Here is a 20,937-nt window from a genome sequence, read left to right as displayed (position 1 = left end):
CACAAGCAAAGTTATGAATTTTTAAAGATTAAACTTCAACATGTCATTTAGAAACAAAACTGTTTCGATTTGGTGATATTACGTCATCATGACTGAGTTATTCCCAACAATCTGACGCCAACGGCGCTGGTCATGCAGTCGCACGGACCCCCAAGTACAGTACCTTGTGAAAATGAGGAAACTAGCTGGTGTACGGAGTTAGGGATTGAGGCATTGCCGGATCTGGTGTGGCGTCGGTTCAGGACTGCAGAGCAGAGACACAAAGGCATTTAGTCCTTGCTGTGGAGATGAAGCTTGGTCGGTGTGAAGCTTTGGCTCCTTACACTTCTGGCAGAGTTGGGTGTCATGGAAATCGGTGACCCAGCACCTCTGGACTCACAGAGTCATGGACTTCAGTGAGGATGTGGGGGAAGGGGGACGGGCCTGCGGTGTCTATCGGGTTCGTCGCACTCCAGCATGGACCACAGCTTCAGTTGCAAGGGGCGTCGCGGGATCTGGCAACGGAATCAGTCCTGGCGTCGTCTGAAGTTGGTGCACTTGGCTTTTCTTGGTTTTTCACCAGCTTTCACTCCCAAGGGCCAAGATACTGGAATAGGCACCACCTTGTGAGTTTGAGCCCACAGCAAGAGAACCCAGAGGCTGGTAAGTGAAGTCTTTGCTGTCCCTGATACTGCTTAACAGAAGGCAAGCTCAGTGCAAGCCCTTGGAGAAACATTGCAAGCAGGATACACACCAGAGTCCAGTCTTTGCCCCTCTCTAAAGCAGAAGCAACAACTGCAGGCCAACCCAGCAGAGCACATACAGCGAAGGGGCAGTACTCCTCCTCCAGCTCTTCAGCTCTTCTCCTTGCAGAGCTTCCTCTTGATCCAGACGTATTCTACACATTTAGGGTTTTGGGTCCACTACTTATACCACTTTCTGCTTTTGAAGTAGGCAAACTTCAAAGGAAAGTCTCTGCTGTTCACAAGATCCTGCCTTGCCCAGGCCTGGCCCCAGGCACACTAGGGGTTTGGAGACTGCATTGTGTGAGGACAGGCACAGCCCTTTCAAGTGTAAGTGTCAGCTTCTCCCTCCCCAGTCTAGCCCAGGAGACTCATCAGGATATGAGGCTACACCCCTGCTCCCTTTGTGTCACTGTCTAGAGGTGAATCACAACAGCCCAACTGTCGGTCTGACCCAGACGTGGAATACACAAGCAGGCAGAGGCACAGAATGGTTAAGCAAGAAAATGCCCACTTTCTAAAAAGGGCATTTTCAAACTGACAATCTAAAATAGTTTTAAATTGTGAGTTCAGAGACCCCAAACTCCTCATCTCTATCTGCTCCCAAGGGTAAACTGCGCTTAAAAAATAATGAAAGTTAGTCCCTATGTTAACCTATGAGAGAGATAGGCCTTCGAATAGTGAAAAACAAATTTGGCACTATTTCACTGTCAGGACATATAAAACACATTACTATATGTCCTACCTTAACCATACACTGCACCCTGCCCTTGGGGCTACCTAGGGCCTACCTTAGGGGTGCCTTACATGTAAGGAAAGGTTTAAAACTGCACACACAGACACTGCAGTGGCAGGTCTGAGACATGATTACAGAGCTACTTATGTGGGTGGCACAACCAGTGCTGCAGGCCCACTAGTAGCATTTGATTTACAGGCCCTGGGCACCTCTAGTGCACTTTACTAGGGACTTACTAGTAAACCAAATATGCTAATCATGGATAAACCAATTACATACAAATTTTGTAAAGGAGCACTTGCACTTTAGCACTGGTTATCAGTGGTAAAGTGCCCAGAGTAACAAAAACAGTAAAATCAGAGTCCAGCACACATCAGCAACCTGGGGAACAGAGGCAAAAAGTTAAGGGAGACCACGCCAAGGATGAAAAGTCTAACAACCCCCTTATGCCAAATGATCAATGTAGGTGAATGTGGGTAGTTCCATAATCAGGCTATATCTCTTTTTGTCCCCTCTGCTGACACCCAGGTCATCTAGGATTCGTAGTAAAACACTCTTTGGCCTTAGTATGATTTGGTATTCCAGTACTCAAGTTAGAGTATCGCCAGTTCTGTTCCAATAGTGAGCTTTAACGGGATACAGCCATGTGGTAGAAGTTTGTACTGGTTTTGTGGCAGCGTAAGCAGGCCGAGGTTGGTGTCTGACCCACTAGCCATAGTCCTGGTGGTGTAAGGTATTTAGTGTGGAAGTAGTTGAGTTGAATCATCCAGAGGCGAGGGGAGGTCATCAGTTTGCAGGGGGCCATGCAGGCCTTATGGCATTCAATGTCTTCGAGGGGCCCCCACCCACTTTTGCCACTTGCGTCCAAGGAGGCCAGGGTGTCAGGGCCTTGAGTATCAAGGCTTGGCATATTTGGGGAGCCCCCTTTCCTTCCCAGAGATCCCATGAGATGTTTGGCTTCCAGGGGGTTGTACTCAGGCAGGCCCATCATCTCTGTGTTGTATGCTAAGAGCATGTGTTGGAGATATTTATGAAATTGAGTTTTAGAGCATTGGAACTGTCTCTCTAGTTCCTGAAGGGATCTTTAACCATCCCTCCTCCACACGTCTTCAAGGATGGAGATCCCAATCCTGTCCCATTTGGAGAACCCCTTTAGGTGTGAAGTGAAGTGAAGTTGAGGAGGTGTCCATGCCATAGGAGGGTCAGTCTACCCTGCTATTCCATGGATTGCAACACCGCTCTCCAAGTTCAGATAACCAGTTGTGTCATGTCTGGGAGGGTTTGGGGATTCGGGTCCCATGTAGTAATCTCTTCACCCTTCCTATTCCCAGCATAGAGAGTTCTGAGCAGTATGGCAGATCATTCCAGCCTCAGCACAGCCAGTCAATAAGCAATAGGAGGGGGGTGGCCAGGAATCCAGTTATATGACGGCCATTTCCATTCCAACATCATATCTCGAGAATCTGCATTTAGCCATTGACATGTTGGATGTGGGTAGGGGTTGATTTTGGACCATAGGAAGGAACAAATATCTGTTACCAGTTGCGTAAACCAGATGTTGGGAATCTGTAAAGGAAGAATTTGAAGGGTGTATAGAAATCAGGGGAGGATCATCATTTTTAAATAGTCTACTTGTCCTCAGACATTGAGCGATAGAAAGGCCCAGTGTGAAAGATCCATTTATATCTTACTGACTAGGGGAGTGATGTTCAGGCTACATATGAGCTCGGGTTCAAGGGCAAACATGGCTCCCAAGAACTTAAAGCTGAGCCATTAGCTTTATTAAGTTGGAGTCCTGGTGCCTCCTTATAAAGGGTTAGTAGTTGCAAAATATTGTAAACACAACAGGACATCATCAGCATATAGGGCGATGCTGTCTTCGAACCCATTCCTCTCAATCCCAGCCCTTGATTTAGGCATCGCATCCGATCAGTGTAGCCAGTGGTTTAGTGGCGAGGGTGAAAAAGAGTGGAGAGAGGGGGAAGCCCTGACTAGTTTTGCAACAGATCAGGGATGGTTCAGACAGCACTCCATCAACCTGCGTCAGGTGAGCCACATGTTGGTGCGGAAGTGCGGTCCGAAGCCCATATGGTCACAAATTGATCCAGCAAGTTCAGTCTCTGGAATCAAATGCCTTCTCAATGTTTAAGGGTAACAGGGTGAATGGGTACCGGAGTTCCTGGGCCCGGACTAAAGCCATTTGTGCTCATCTAATAGTGTCAGGTACCGCATTCTTTCATAAAGCTGCACTGGTCCTAGTGGACAAGCGTGCCCAGAACTGGCGTGACTCTGTGGGCAAGGAGCTTCTAAAAAATGTTATGTTTTGCTTTTAACTGGGAGATAGGGCAGAAAGGTTTACATCTGGGGTTAGGGTTGGTGGATTTCAGGATGACCACGATGGTTGCGGAATCCATCTCTGCAGCGATGGCCAGAGTGCTGCATGCCTCTTGGTACACTGCCAGGAGATGGGGGTGCCAACCGGCCTTGATACCTCTGCTAATGTTCGAAAGTGAATCCATCTAGTCCCGGAATCTTTCAAGTGTTTAGCGATTACATTGCCTCCTCCACTTTTTCAACAGAAAGATCAGCCTCTAGTGCTGTTCTCGATGTTCTGGATAATGAGGGGAGGGGAATTTTTGCTACCAACGAGACGAATGACTCGGCTTGCTGCGGTGGCAGTGGGCTTTTAAATCTTGATAGTAGGACGCAAATGTATGTGGCATCTCTTTGGAGGTGTGGTTCAGGTTGCCTTTGGAGTCTCATAGTGTGTCGATTATCTGGGATGCCAAATTCCTCGTAGTCAACCAGTAGAGTAGTTTCCCATTTTTATTGCTATGTTCGTTTATCCTTTATGTGGTTGCCCTCCTGCACTGGTCGGACTCCTCCGGGGTGAAGTGTCATGGGGAAGCTCTGGCATGAGCCAGTTTGCTGTCAGACTCTGTTGGGTTCTACCATGAAGCCCATCTCTTCATCTGAACTCCGTGATCGTCTGTCTTTTGGTACATTTGCCTCGTCTGATATAGGATTTTACCAGTCCCCTGATTGTGGCCTTATGCCTTCCAGAGCGTGGCAGGGAGGTCACGGAGTCTCGGCTAGCATCAAATTAAACAGTTATCTCTGTGGCCAGGAAGTCTGCACGCTGGGGGTCTCTGAGGTGCCAAGCTTTTAGGCACCAGGTGGGTCAGGGCCTGAGCATGGATGGCCACATCTCAGAGTCAGTGGAAAATGGTCAGATATGCCACGTGGAGAGTGTCAAGAATGAGTATAATGTGAATTTGACTTGTGGGTATAGCTTGCCTCTACTGGGTGCCCGACCTTCCAAATATCAAACAATACTAGTGAGTCTATGCAGGTGTTAAATTGTGCCACTCTGGTGGCGTGATCACATGAGGCATCCCGTTGCATCCATGTTAGGATCCAGGAGGGCATTAAAGTCCCCTCAAACTATAGCCATACTCATTGGTATGATGAGGAGAATTGTTGCCAGATAATGAAGGGCAGCTGAGGCCAAGTGGGGTGTTACACAGATGCTGAGGAGATTGTAGTGTTTCCTTTCAAGAAGCCCTTCTATCACCACAAAATGGACTAGGCTGTCACTAGGACAGTTAATCACTGTAATGGGGAGGGATCTGTGCAGAAGTATGGCCACACCTCTGGAGCCTCTCGTGTAATCTGAGTGGTAGACTCTTGCCATAGCCATATCTATGAAGAAAATGGCAAGCAGTGCCCTTTAAGTATGTCTTCAGTAGCATTAGATTAGGGAATCAGAAGAGTTTGGTGTGTTTCATCACTGTTGAACATTTTATGCAAACCAGGAGCCTGTTCACGTTCTAGGACATTAAAGAGAACATAATTTTGTCCGGGCTGGGGTCGTATATGGGCTGGTGCCTTTGTATGGAGGGTCAATGCCCATTGATTAATTAATAGAAAGTTGCTGAGATAGTGGGTACAAGCCATTTTTGTTTCAGATTGTGGCCTAGGGAAACAGGTCTGGCTAAAACAACATACCAACAACAAATCAAACAAACATCCTCCCTACCCTCAGGCATAATCCCCCTCCCTACATTTCCTCCATAGCAGAATCTGTCAAGCCAAACCTCCCTTTCAACAAAGCTCATAACCAAAATCATACAAAAAGACAACAGGCTTTAAAGTGAAGACACCTTGTAGGAAGCTGGCTCTATATAGTGCACTAAAATGAAGTACACTGTGCAGAGAGTCTAGTGGATCCCCAGTTGGTATTGCAAAGGCAAAAGTAGATAGGACTAATGCTTTTATTTTGTGGCAGTGTGGGCAAGCAGTTAGGCTTAACAGAGGGTAGTGCTAAGTGCTTGTACTGATAGAGGCAAGAAAGAAGACACACACTCAAAGAACAAATCCGAGACCAATTTAGAAAAATAACAATTCTTTTTATATATATTTCAAACTCAATAACTTTGTAATCACGTAAGTAGACTTTTAAATATAAATACTTTGCAGTTTCAGAAATCCACAGAGTGCAATTTTCAGAGTTCTCTCAATGGTATTCTTTGGAGTAAAAGCAATGTTCAGCAAGCACAGGGTTAACAATGACTTACGCGTTCTATCTCAGGGAGCAAAGGTAAGTGCTGGGCACTGATCAGGACCACACCAACAGGTCACACCGGGTGGCACGGGGACAGCTGGGCGCAGAGATACAGTATGGTGTTGGGTGCCCAATGCTTTTCTATAGTAGTTGGACCTTGTGACAAACAGGTTGCAGGTTCTGGCTAGGTAGCCAGTCAGGTACAACAAACGGGTAGGTAGTAGACTTGCGGTGCTCGGGGACATAGGTGCACCTTTGGTCCTCCTCTCCTGTGCCCAGGGGAGACAAATGCAGGGGTGTCTTTAGGCATCGGGTTTTGCAATCAAGGGATCCTTTTTGTTGAGGCTGCAGATGTCATCAGGGAGTCCGGCAGAGGTGGACCTGGAGTGGACTGGAGCTCTTAGAAGCTGGGGGACATCATGGGCACCAATGACCCACCTCAGCTAGGGTCATGGGGCATAGGTGCAGTGGTTGCTGGAGGTGTTGATTTTCTCTCTCCACAAACCTGTGGGAGAGCAGGCCTGCATGCAGAGGGTGCAGGCATCTCAGAAGAGTCCTAGATGGGTGAGACCACACTGGACTCGGTCTCTGGGTATCTGGAGAACTGTGATGGCACTGTGGGTTGGCTTCACCTCGGGTTGTGGATGTCGGGTGAAGTGGTCACTTCAGGTGTCAGGTTTCTGTGCTGCCAGCAACTCTAGAGTCTTTTCCTTGGAGTTTCTTCTTGCTGGGCAGGTGCGTAGGCCACTGTAGACTTGAGTATTTATTGAAGGCTGGACGAATTGGCTTCTTGTGCAGAGTCCCTTGAGGTCAGCAGGCAGTTCGGTGTGGTCAGCTGCTTCTTTTCCTCGTCTGCGGTGTCCGGGTCTTCTTAGGTTGTCAAAATGTTAGTTCTAGGGTTCAGGTTTACCACTTAAAAACCCAATTTAGGGGCATAACAAGGAGTGCCAGGCGGTAGCCAATAGGCTATCCACCTTTAGGGTGACTACACCCTCCTTATGACCACTTCCTCTGGGAGGTGAGCATAACTCTAACCCAGCCTAATTCCTTCCAAGCAAGATGGAGAAATTTGAAAAGTAGTGTCCACTTCAGCTTGTCCACCTCAGGGATAGGACTGGCACGAAGTGGGCTCTCCTCCTAATTTAAGTAATTTTCCCACCTGTGCTGCCGCCAAAAGTGGGATCAGGACGGTGGGATGATAATCTCTGCCATTTAGAGAGACCTGGGTCCAATTACAAAGGCAGCAATGCCTTTGAAGCTCCTCGCCCTAGAATGTCAATCCTGCCTGGGAGAGGTCACACCTCCGCCCAGTGCAAGCCTTTTTCTCAGGCCCTCGAGTGCGCAGACTCTCACCTTTTTTTGGGGGGGGGGGGGCAGAAATGCGTCTGTGGTGGCTGAACTGGTCAGGACCAGCCAGTCAACAAACTAGTAGTTGGTAGGTTTTCAGGGGGCACCTCTAAGGTGCCCTCTAGGTGCATTTTATTATTAAATACATCACTGGGGTCAGTGAGGGTATATTATTCTGAGATGTTTGATACCAAACATGTCAGGATTAAGAGAAGCCATGAATTTGTAATGACCAGTGTCCAGCACATGCATTTAAAATGGCTTCCCTGTGCACTTTCTATGTCTCAGAATCGACAGACATATAGCAGGGACATATCTGCTCATGCGTATATGACCTCATATGTGTCTGGATGCGCCCTGCCTTAGAGGTGACTTACACCTGGCACATGGAGTGATAGGGGACATGGCACACAGGGGTGTGTGACAGGTCGTTTTTTCAACTTAGCCTGCACCAACACACGCAGTCTGCAATGGCGGCACTGTGTGGCCTTAGTGAGTGGTCTCTGGGGGTTGCACAACTGGTGCTGCAGCCCTAAAAGACCTTCCTTAGTACCCCAGCTCCTAGGTACTAGAGGTGCCATTTACTGAAGGCTTACAATGGTAGCTAAAGAGTTTGACAATTGTGCAAAACAACTGTGCAGTTTTGGAGAAAGAGATCTGGCACTGGGGACCAGGTTAGCAGGGACCCAGTGCACTAACAGTCAAAGCCACATCAGAAACCAGGCAAAACGTGGGACCTAACCCTGTCAAAAAGGGTGCTTTCCTACACACCTCCAAGCCAGGATCATGTAGTCATTCTTCCAGCAACGTCGTGTAGGTCCAGGACAAGCCATAGTAGTCAGGAGGGCTAAGCCCAAGGAATCCTCTCCCGGGTTCTTATCCTGGTTGGGGGCTCCCAGGGAAGGGTGCCCCGTTTATGAAGATTATCTGTCCACCGCCGCATATATTCTGGTGCGGCGTCTGGAGGATCGTTGCCGGCAGCTGTTGGTGCATGAGAGGGGTATCTTGGGGAGCAGTCTCGATGTGTCCCAGGGCCCTTCAGGTCAGGTCCCTCCATCACCCATTCCCTTATCACCTGGGGTAGTATCAAAGAAATACGAGTTTCTTGAAAGAGGACTTTGAGGCACTCTGGGAATATGAGTATGTAACAGAAGTTCATGGCGCACTGGTTTTGTTTGACATCCTCCAAGCATTTAGGTTGTTGCGGGACCACCTGGGGATAGTCTAGGAAGAACATAATTGAAGATTACCTATAGTGGAGGTCTCTCGTCGCTCAAAGGATATTATCTCTGCCCTTACAGTTCAATATTCAGGCAATCGAGAGACTCAGGGGAGCCCCAGTGGAAGACTTTGTATCAGGGAGCGGTCCACACTTGTGATGCTGAATCCCTTTGTCAGGTGGTCTGAGGGTATCCAGGGTGTAAATCATGTATCTAGGAAGGAGTCAAAGTTCTTAATCTCCAACTCTTCTGGAAATCCACAAAGTGTAAGTTGTTTCTGCATTATATGTTTTCTGCGTTTTCTGCTCGAGCTTTGAGAGCCGGGGGATAGACATCAGTTTTAGATGACTACATTTCGTCTTCAAGGGTTGAGACCCTGTTCTTGGCTTTGGTCACCCTGGACACCATTTTCCATGGCTCTTGTGCAGTGAAGAGACATTCAATCTTACCTCTGCCATTTTCAATTCCATTGCTTCCTGAGAGGATTGGATGGCCTGTAGGATGGCTGCCAGCTCTCCTGGTTCTGTGGGAGACTGCTGGTGCAGGACATCTTTTGGGGGTTCGAGCGCTCCAAATGAGGAAACCGTCCCCCTTTCCATTTTAGATTGGGCTCCCAGTCCTTTGTCTTTCCCCATGATGCAGGGCCTTCCAGGTGCCGCCTTCGGTGGCAGGGGTGGGGCTGTATTGCGCAGGGATTCTGTGGGAGTTGGGGGGGGTGAAATCCTCTGGTATACCGTGTGCCTAGAGGCACTCAGATGTCCATGGCGGTCCGGGCAAGGGCAGTTGGGTAAGGGCTTGTCACATGACTTTCCTCTTGGAGGTCCACAGGGCCTCCAGCAATGGGCCTGATGTGCTGATACCTCAACCGCAGCCTGCTTACCCCTCCAGGTGGTGTGTGAGGAGGGGTCCAGCTGGCGGTCCACCTTGGGGTGTTCCCTGTTGAGAGAAGGGGAGACCCGTGGCCCCAGTTGCTGTGTCCAGCTTGATGCTTGCCACAGGGGCCCACTGTGTATGTGGGGGGTGGGAGCCTTTTGTGATTGCCTCCAAGCCCCGGCCATGCAACTTGTGTGGGCCTGATGCTGATAATTTTAAGGCAGGTGTGGCCAGATGGGAATGGTGACCGTGAATCTGGTGGATCCACCCCCACCACTGGAGATCTTGCGCTTGAGTGAGGGTGGGAAGCACGAGCTGCATGCTGCCTGCTGTTCCTTGCTTTTGCCAAGGGAAACTGCCCATCTTTTCGGGACCACAGCCCCCTTGGCTAAATATTGCTCAGGCCAGTGTAGGTTGTACGCAATTGGGTTCTCCCTGTAGCCCCCACCCTGTTGGGGAAAGGGAGACACAAGGTCGGGAAAGAAAACGGTCGGACCTCAGCCGTCTCTCACCCGCGATATGTGTGGCGGTGGGGCAAGTTGGTGCATCAGCTCTGCAGTCCCTCCAGAGCTTGGTAGATGTTTCCTCTGCCTCAGTTTCTGTGGCGCGCCACAGCCATTCCTCTTGTAGCTCACAGGACATAGCAGGCCACACTCCTGGACCAGCCCCGCACCGTCATTTGAGTGTCCTTCCGGGGTCGATGATCAAACTGCCCTGAGGCCCCTCTCAAGGGGACACCTTGTTCTAAAGGTGGCTGCTGTTTCCGGGAATGGAGGATGAAAAGGTTTAAGGAGGTGGTCACAGAGCACTTTAAAGTGCGCCCGCCATCTTGACTTGCTCTGCCACGCCCCCTTTATGACTGATTATATGATTAGGGTGGCAATTTCAGGAGATTTCCCACCCATTTTCACCTCTCAAAAACTTGTACCTTTTACCTGTCAAAAACAAATGGTTACTGTTGTTGCTTATTACAATTCTGTGAGACCAGTATATGCATTTATTAGTTAATGACATCATAGTGGGCATGATGTAATAGTTTTCACACCCTATAAAAGAATGCGCTGTACAAAGGTTGCTGGGTTTGCAAGGTAGTAGACATGAATCATATCTGTATTCTGAATGTTTTTCAAAAGTACCTTGAACACTAAGATTTCTGGTGGTCCTAACAATTGTCTTAGTAGGTGTAGACCAACACTCAAAAACATAGCTGAGTGTCAAAAGAAAAATTCTATACTTGATGACCTTCACAACAGAGAACATTACCTCCTGTTTCTGGGCCAGAAACCTAGAAGCTAGAATTTGGTGTTACCACGTTTTAAAACATAATGGATGCGGTCCTCAGTCAGTAATGATTGATTATAATAAGATACAGACGCTATAAAAATTATGTCACTCCTGTTTGAGAGGGGCTAAACAATTGCCAGCCCCAGTTTCAATCTCTCTTCTTTTCAGCTTGTTTTACCACCAACAAGCCACTTGGATTTTCCTACCTCCCACCATCAGCTTCAGGTCAAGGGGAGAGGCTCTAATTTTCTGACCCAGAGGGGGTCCTTCTCCGTGTTTTGTTTTGTGCTCCATTTGATACACAAGGGTTACTCTCTCCTTTTGGTCATTCTTCTGGAGCATCCATTGGCTGTTGGGAAGTATTTTCCAGTCTGTGCCACAATCTCGTATGAGAAAGTGCCTGCATTGTTGCAGAAAAGGGTCATTGATGTAGTGCTCCTGGAGTAGAGGGGCCTGAGATGTTAGTGGCTCTACTTCCTCGTTCCCAAGAAGGATGAGATCCTAAGCTCCCAAACCTCTTTGCATGTCAGGACCAAGTTCAAGATGCTGTCTCAGTCCTTTTGGCCTGTATTGTGCAGCATTGGATAGTGTGCCTGGATAAGCATAACACCTCTGTTCACATACGAATGCTCCCAGCTCACTCTTTTAGCACGCTGGAAGCATTACCCAAAATACAGAGAGTTGTGTCTGCCTCTCTCGGAAAGAGTCAATGTACGTAAGATACCCCACATTGGTTTTTGACTACGTGCTGCACTCAGTGACCTTGCTCCATCACCCAGAGTTCAGCTGAATTCACACCTCATTCCAGCTCAGTGGCTGCCTTCAGAAGAGCCGTTCTGAATTTGTGTTGCATGTGAGCATTACCTCCACCTCATAGGATCTACGATGTTCAGGATATGAACCTGATGTTTGAGATTCCAGTATCCTTTCTGCTTCTGAAAGTCCCTCACTTTTTGTCTAGGTGGGCTCATATATCCTTTTAGTGCCACATGCCTGGTGGACAATGGTTTCCTTATAGTTGTGCCTTGGTCGGCAAAGATTTCAGCATCAGCGTGGCCTTTCTGCTCCGATGGAGATATTTAGCTTAATCTTTCTAGATCTACACTGCCAGAACTGTCCTTCCAGCTTTATGGTGGATCGCTCTCAGCGGTTGCTGGCCACCATTCTAACAGATGACTGCATGTATAATCCAGTCACTTGGGGAGAAAATGTTCAGCTGCGTTTGTTCCCTAGCATCACTATGCAGGAACTGTTGGCCATTTGCCTGGTCCTGAATCCCTATCTTCCCTCCCTCTCATTCCTTGTTGTGCAGGTCCTCTCAAACAACACTGTGGCTACCACTACTTCAATGAGGAGATTTGGGTTCCAGGATCCTGTTCCACGACTGCTGCACCTATTATGCCATCGTCATAATAGGCCTACAAAACATGGCTTCAGACCTACCATTGTAGACTGACTACTGTAGCATAAAACCTCAGTGCAACCTGTCAAAATAACCCTTTTTGACAAAGTTCTCCTTTTTAAATATTAATTAGTCACCTCTGTGTAGGATTTGTAGCCCATGAGGAACGAGCGATGGTACTTAAAAGTGGGACATGTAGAAAATCAATGTCACCATATCCCTACAATGACAGGGCCCGCTATTTTCACTGTTGCAGGCGTGGCTATCCTATGCATAAAACCACAGTGCATATTAAAATATCTATTTTGTAGTCCGGGTTTTGTACCATTTAGAAAAATAATTTGACCACTCTTTCTAATATTTATTAAATGCCCAATTCTATGGCGAAGTTGGATGTTTATATTTAGAATTTCCGGCGTGAAGTTTCTGGAGACTGACTTGCATTTGCTCTTCAGCAGCTGTCAGTCAAGTGCTCGTCCTTAATGAGGTGTGGAATTCCTTCCAGGAGCTACACAATAGATCACTTGATTGACAAGTCAACCTAAATGGATAGGGGAGACAACACTAAGATCATCTGGACATTCAGATCAGGGGCTGCTGCCCCTCCTGTTGAATCTTCTGGAAAGGCCTGTCTGAGGAAAGGGATCAAACAGAACAAAATTCTTAAGCATCCCCTTTCTGTTTACTGAATTGACCCTGATTTATCCTACAAGACTTCTGTCTCATTTTTATTGTGGGTCCAGGGTGTGATTTAAAATGAATTTTAGTGTTTGGATGTGGGAGGACACAAGTAATTTTCATAGGACACTCCTCTACACACCTCCAGCTGTCAGATCCCAGGTTTAGTGTGGCTGAGGACTTTGGCCATCATAGCATTGTCCTGACACATTGCTGTTTTTTTTGTTTTTTTTCGCAGAAAGGCAAACCAGGACTACTGAAAACGTAGGAAGACAAGGGCCTTGGAATATTTACTGCTTTGCTTAGAAAGGGCCAAGGAGTCACTCCAACCCACTAGCTAATGCCAACCATAAATGTGGCACCACAAGGCACCCTCCTCAGAATACTTGGACCCGTGGAAGATCAGAAGCGGACTTGACCTGCCGCCTGCAACCTGAGAAGAGCCCGAAGGACTGACCTTGCTTAATTTTATACCCGGGGCAAAGAAGGTGACTAAAGATCAGTGGGCAGACCTCCTATGTGGATACATTGGACACAACTAACTGCAAGAGGCTTTTTTTCTGAAGTGAACAGTACCAACTGGGCCACCTGGACTGTACCTAGTTGTTGGCCTCTGCAGGGCTGAGTCCAGCCCCCTAAGTGGTGCCCCTCAGGTTCTGAGAGCTGTAGAAGTGACCTAGAAAAAATGCTCCAGAGACCCTAAAGAGTTGGGACAAGCCTGCTTGGTGTATCTGGCTTGCTGTCCATCATGGTTGGCCTGAAGTCACACTTGGGTCCTGGTTTACAACGACCATAGACTACCCTTGGTGCTTCCTTCTTCCTTGGAAATTTAAAAACCCATATATCCGGTTCCCCTAATTGGACTTTTGTTGTTTTGGTGTCATTAGTTTAATAAGTTTTACTCTATTTTGGGTTGGTTTGGTTTTCTAATTTGGTTTGGTTTAGTTATTGCATGGTGTTTTAACTTTATCAGTTTTTTGGTAATGCAGAAATACTTTACACATTGTCTGTGCTGTACCATAGCTGCCAGGGTTTAGCACTTAAGTTAATTTAGTGACTTTGATCGTTCCCCTGAAATTATATGTTAATGTTCCTTGAGGTGAGCAGTCACCCACCCCAGATAAAAATTCAAAATGACAAATGGGACAGGTGTGTTCTTTGGGTTGGCTCGGTCTATGTTAGCAGAAGAAATGCAATTTTTAGGTCTGGCTTACAGGACACTTTTTTGCATTCTTATTGTTGCTGATTATTTCGAATACACATATCATCACCTAAAGCATACTCTCACTTCATGCTGTTTGCTGCATCCCTTTGTCCCGTGTGGAACTTGCAATGCATTAGGGAATATTTTATATCTCAAAATTATACTAAGTTAGTCCATGTTAAATTTATCTCATAGATATATTATATACAGAGAACAATCGTTTTTGTTGTTTTTTTTTCCTCTCATTGCTCTGTTCATTATTGGTTTAGTCCCCTGATTATACACGTCAGACCTCTTGGCTTTGCCAGTATTTATTTTAATAGTTTGGCTTTTAACCTAAGCATATTACTTTTACACTACTGTCTTTTGTTAAAAACTTAAGGCATGGGCAGAATTGCTTCGACAAGGTAAGATTTGTAGCAATTTCTGTGCTACCATCGCCATCTTGTGGCTCATGTTAAAGTTACACTTTGTGAGACGATTCATAAACTCCAACTCATCACAGCGATCGGCCGCCTACAGAAAGACGTGATATGCCCAAACTAAAGGGGTTTATCACAACAATTCGTAAATATGTAATTCCTTATACGTACTAGAACAACGTTGTGATGAATAAAATTATTTTTACATATTGTATTTATGATTATAAATGGAGATGTACGCACGTTCGAGCACTGTGAAGCTTGCTTGTCTACCAAAAGCGTAAGCTTGTGAGGCGACGCAATTTAAACAAAGTGGGCAAACCACTCTAGATACCGGCGCACACTATCGATCACACGTGACGCAACTACGATTTATCAGGCCGAATGCCACATCACATGTCAAACTGAGTTTAGTGCGTAACTAAATAGGCCTGACTAATAGATCAGCTAAACGGTCAAAATATTAGCCTAGAATGACTGACAGTATAAGGCTATTAAGTTGTAAATCAAACAGTGTGTGTGTGTGTTTGCCAGCTTTAAGGAATATACAGGTGTGAGAGGAAAAAATATATGATAATAGTATATATTTCTTAACCAATTAAACAATGAAAATGTAGTATTTTTAACATTAGTTTATATTTATTTATATTCTTAATTGTAAATAATTTAATTTAACGTAACATCATTTTCTATGGAGTTTTATTTTAATTCCCTGACTCCATTATTTTTCATGGGAGGTTGTTCCAGTATCAGTGGTTGGTCACATGTTTAATGCTAGACTTACTACAAAAGTGTTAGTTACTACGAAAGTGCAGTTTCTGAAGACCGAAAAGAACTAAACTCAGTCCAAAGTGTAAACATAATCAAAAGTGCAATTTATGAAGTATGCCCATAATGATAATAAAATCACATTGACTTGCCAGGCAAGCCCACCTGCGCCCGTCCACGTCCGGATCACGGCCAGCGTCAGCCATGGTGCTGGTAAGCTCTGCCATATCGCGTCCCATCTTACACTAGGAGTGATTTGTCAGCTTTATGCAATTTATCTTGTGAACATACATGTGAATGCACGGCTGACAACCCAGGATTTGGGCTTAAATGCACTGGATTCGGGTTCTCTCTTGAGACTCCTAAAACCGTGCAGCTCATTGCAAGACATGGACAACTACAGTTTAGTACCACTCGGTGTGTCTGGTGACATTCTCTTTTCCCACCAGGAGCCTCCTTTTTGGTGTATCTGATAAACTGTCTCTCCTTACCCGGACATGCACTAGACATCTTTAATTTGCTAACTGAGATCCACTGATACCTGATATTTCTTACTGAAACTTGGTTAAAAGACAGCTTGGCTGCTGATATTGCTTTGGCAGTTCCTCAGACCATTCTGTTAAGCTTCTCGATAAAGCCAACAAGAAGTGGGGGGGGCGGAGTGGCCATCCTACAAAGATCTGCCTACTTTTGCTTTGTGCAATGCTTAATTTGTAAATAAAAAGGAGCCAGTGCCCAAAGACCTCCTCTTAAATCAGTGGCCGCTGCAATTAAATGTGTGAACACGGAATACTGAGGCAGCGTAATCCTGAAGCCATCTCGGGCCTCTTCAGTCCATTTACAGCCACTTCCTGCCCCTTCAGCTCACTCGTGTAGTTTTCTACTTTCTCCCTTGTGACGCTTTTTCGTTTTCCCCTTCCCCCTGTCTTTCCCATATGTGTCTTTTGCTCGCAGCAAATGCTTGAGGCAGAAGAATAAGCGTTGGCCCTCAAAAATAAGTGCCGGTGCCCAGCACCGGAAACAACAAGCACAAATTAAGCACTGGCTTTGTGTCAAAATTACCTAACATCAATAACATTGAAGGGTTGTCCTTCACCATTATTTTAGCCCCTACCTTCTCATTATCGGGGGCTCTTATCTTTTGGCCTCCTGATGCCTCCGCTGCCTCCCTACGACCTCTTACTGATGCACTGGGCCAACTATCCCCTCTCTATATCAACTTAATGGTCTTGGGTGACGTCAACCTTCATGTGGACGACCCTCACAACAAACCTGCACGGCAGTTTCTGTCCTTTTTGGAAGGTTTCAACCTTGAACAACTAATTAAAGTAACCACTCACAAAGCTAAGCATACATTGGATCTTGTCCTATCAAATCATTTGACTATATTGGTACAACTAGTTCTGGCTCTTATTTGATACATTTTAAGGTATTATCCTCGGGTCCCTGCGGTACCCAAGGATTGACCAAGAGTTTAACGAGGTCTTGGCATGAAATCTCTGACTCCCAACTTATGGCCCATGTCCTATCATGGAACAGGGGACTTGGAGTAGGATGTATTTGGCTTTAATAACTGGTTACGGATGCTGTTGACACTGTATGTAGCTCCTCTGAAATTCCACTTCTCAAAGGGGCTTAAATCCTCAACTCCGTGGTTCTATGATGCCCTCAAGTCAGAGACACCAGTATGCAAAAGGTTGGAACGGCAATGGATATCCAAGTATGATAAGGGCGCAAAAGCTATTTACCAGGCCACTCTGAAAAAATGTTGTGCAGCTGTTCGGATGGCCCACAAAACCTTTATTGCCACATACATCTCTGAGGCAGCAAACAAAAGCTGAGAACTGTTTAGACTTGTCAACTCGTTTCTCTCTCCCAGTGCCATAAGAAACATCCTCTCTCTTTCCATGGAGTTATGCGAAGGCCCCTCTGACCTATTTTTCGAAAAAATCCAAACCATTTATGACCAATTCTTGGCACAGGAGCCCATCACTCTAGGAGCAACGTTCTACTTCCACCCGACCCATCACTTTCTGAATTTCTCCCCATAATCTTAGAGGAATCAGCTGCTGATCTTGCAAGTTGTAAGTCTGAATCTGGATCTCCTCTAGAAATCTTCCCTTCGACAATCCTTAAATTGGCTGCCCTATTGTAAACCCTGCCTTGAGCAGATTACTAAATGAATCCCTAGGTCAGGTCTGGTTCCGCCCAGCAGGAAACGAGCTTTGCTGATCCCCCGCTTAGGAACCCAGCGGCTGACCCTAGACTTCTTAGCAACTTTAGACCAATTTTGTTGATGTGGAATCACTTGAGAAAAATATAAACATACAGTTATCGCACTTTCCTGAGTCTAATCATTTGCTCCACGATTCACAATCTTGTTTCATGCTGGCTCCAGCACGGAGACTGCCCTGCTTGAAGTCTCAGAATATATTAAAGAACATTTGGATTCAAACACCCCGGTTATGGTAATGCTTTTTGACCTCTCCTCTGCATTCGACACTGTCTCTCACACCATCTTACTGGAGATACTTAAAATGTTCTGTATTAGGGCCCAAGCCCTGCTTTGGTTGAAATCCTTCATTAGTGAACGCTCTCAAGCAGTTTTACTTCCACCTTTCACTTCTGCTGCTAAATCTTTAGAGTGTGGAGTCCCTCAGGGCTCGCTCTTATTCCCACCCTTCTTAATTAATATCTGGCACCACTGGTGAAACTGGTTGAGTCTTGGGGAGTGAGAGTTGTGTGGCAGATGAGACACAACTCTTTTTGGAAAGGAAAAAGCTCCTATTACTATGGGCGACTTCAAACTCTGTGTCAGTTCAGTTGTTGCCTGGATGAACTCTAGCTGTTTAGATCTTAACTCAGATGAAACTGAGATTCTTTTTTTGGGCACTAAGATCTCCCCACGAACCAAGCCTGTGGTGGCCATTGGAAACGGTTTCCCCCACCTTCCGACACCCATGGCAAGAAACCTTGGGGTGAACTTTGACTCTGACCACACCTTTGAGCCCCAAATTAAGGCTGTATCTATCTCCTGCTTTATGACTCAGATCTTTAGGAAGGATGCTGCATCTGATGCCTATGGAGTTTAGCAATAAGATAGTTCATGCCTTGATCACCTCCAGGTTGTATTAGGACAGCAGCTTTTACCTGGGGCTGCCTGCATTTGTGATCCAGCGTCCTCAAATCACCCCAAATGCTGCAGCTCAGCTTATTCTCAAGATTCCCCCCCAGGCAGCGATGGCTGGCCATCTGCCTCATTTTTACCAGCTTCCCGTGGAAAAAAAGTATCCAGTTTAAGGCAATCATCTTTATCTTTGGGGTCTACACCCATAATGGCCCACTCTATCTCAGGCGCCGCTTCAAGCCTTACGTCAAACAAACTCAAACATCTCCGCATTCACAAGGCCAAAAGAGGAGGTATTTTGTTTTTCCGGCCTCGAAGTTGTGGAACGCACTCTCCCTTAGCCTGAGAAGTAACCCGTCCAAAGCTGTATTCAGAAAGGGCTTAAATACCTTACTCTATGACTCCTGCCCAGACGTCATTCAGAATCTCTGCTGCTAGGTTTTTTGTAGGTGGTCGTTCTGCTTGCAAGACGCCTCCTCAGAGAAAGCTGTGCGCTCTCTACTTGCATTGTATTCTATTAACTAATGCCAAATCAAAAAAATATCAGTCTGAACAGTGTGGCAGGAGTTGCCCTTTGCTTTCATTCTACTCCACAGTGTGTGTATATCTGTGCCACCGCCCCCCCTTGAGTTGACGAGGTCTGATTTAACTCACTGAGTAAACAAGGCAGTACTTCCTGATCAACGTAAACACCTGCAGCAAGATCAGGATTCAGTGCAAATGTGCAAACAAACACATGGGTGGGATTGCTTATATTTTGAAACTGTGTTATTGGCTCTGCAGGAGACTAACAATCATTTATGCACAAAGACTGTGAATGAACCAGTTAGAGAATGTGAGTAATGGTGCCATTTTCGCTGAGATGTGCATGTGTCTGAGCTTTGTGACAGCACAGCTGAGGAATTCCCTTTAATGGTGCAAACTCCTTATTTTCAACGTAACAAACATATCATCTGGCACTGTTTAAGTGCGCTGCTACACATAATTTCTGTTTTGTGCGTGTAGACACAACTTTGCATGGGAAAGAAAGGGTGCTTTAAGGTTGTTAAACAGTGCACACGGATTGCAGTGATGCCCACATTTGTGTGATTGCTAATGCGCCGAAACAGGCGAGAGTAAAATACGTTTTTTACAGTGAGTTGGAGAGTGTGACCTGCTGCTTTATAACTGGAAGCAAGTTACAGCAGGGCAAAACTTACTGCACAGAGGAAAGCAAAAGCATCAGTGCTGATAGCAGATACCTTTTTACAACTAGGCATAACATTTTAAAGGCTGCATGCATTTATAAAGCCCAAGTTCAATTTTTTGATTTTTGTGTGAGCAATAGAAAGACATATTTATAGAATTTGTAGTATACCTACTGGCATCAGGAGGGGAAAGGGTGGTGGAAGAGCTTGCTGAGGGATTGGATTTACTGTAGGTATTTTTTTAAATATGCTGATTGAGGTAAGGGAAAAGTGGAGTTTTCATTTGAAAGGGTGTAGATAGCACCTGGATTTTTTTGCTAGTATGAATAGTGTTCTATGTATTATTTAAGGAGGCACTGAGGATGTCATTGAGCGGTCCTGAGTAACACTATGTTCAATTAATTATATCTCCTTACAATTTTGTGGAAGGCAATATACTTTAACACATTTCAACATACTTGAAAAAGTATTGAATTAACTCACTGAGGAGTTAGTAGAATCTTATTTTGCTTATTGTGCTTGCTGTGTGACATATGTATCTTTTGGATACACTAATGCCACAGTCAGAGGCAAAACCTGTGCGGTAAAAAGGTAATTGCACTTATTTACCACGTGGAAGATGGCCTTGGTCTACTGGATTTTAAAATGGTATTTAAATAAGACTGTAGAATATGGATCTTGGTGGCTGCAGATAGTTTGAAAAAAAGAAAAGGCAAGAAGTGTATTCCTTGTGATATTCAATGAAAGTGTTAAATGATTTATGAAATATGATATAAGGCCTATTGTTTGCTAAAGTAGTACAGTTCTAAAGACAGTGTGAACTATTTCAGACTTCTTGAGGTGTTGCAAGTAAATTGGTCATTCAAGCCTATCGTGTACTCTGCATGGTTAGCCCTGTTGTCCTTGTGAAGAAGACATTAGCAACTCCAGGATGTTTGTAGATGTCAGAGATGCAAATTAAAGCCTCTGGTTAGCCCACCATCTATTGAAAATAGAATACAGGATCCACAGAAAAAAGATGAAAGATGGAGTATATTACAAGTTTCCTCTAATTCCAAATCAGTAATGCAGATTCCATTCTCTAAATGTGTAACATTGTTCATTGCTCCTTGTGAGCCATTCAGGCTTTCATGTATGCCACTTGGCTTCAATTATCATTCATAGATACCCTCTTTGAGGCTATATCAAGGGGCACATATGAACACATGCTTTAACTGCATTAAGTGCACAATTTGTTTTCCCACTAAAAACTGATTTTTCCCCTTTTTTTAAATCTCCAGATATTTATTGACAGAGACCCAGCAGCATTTGCACCTATTTTAAATTTTCTCAGAACTAAGGAGCTTGATTTGCGGTAAGAAAAAACATTTTCAACGTGCATCAACATTAGTGATACGCAACAT

At 45.6% G+C, this 20,937-nt stretch overlaps 1 protein-coding gene across 1 annotated transcript in view; it reads left to right on the top strand.

Moving 5' to 3' along the window:
* Window positions 1–20,937, top strand: part of KCTD3 (potassium channel tetramerization domain containing 3) — a 290,532-nt gene that overhangs the window by 95,918 nt on the left and 173,677 nt on the right. The window contains exon 4 of the mRNA XM_069233892.1: window positions 20,815–20,888. Coding sequence (XP_069089993.1) covers window positions 20,815–20,888 — 74 coding nt within the window. The remainder of the gene's footprint in view (window positions 1–20,814; window positions 20,889–20,937) is intronic.

This window comes from Pleurodeles waltl, chromosome 5 (assembly GCF_031143425.1).
Source record: "Pleurodeles waltl isolate 20211129_DDA chromosome 5, aPleWal1.hap1.20221129, whole genome shotgun sequence".
NCBI classification, from domain to species: domain Eukaryota; kingdom Metazoa; phylum Chordata; class Amphibia; order Caudata; family Salamandridae; genus Pleurodeles; species Pleurodeles waltl.
The sequence above is the reverse complement of the archived record's forward strand: the minus strand, read 5'-3'. Positions and strand labels throughout refer to the sequence as shown.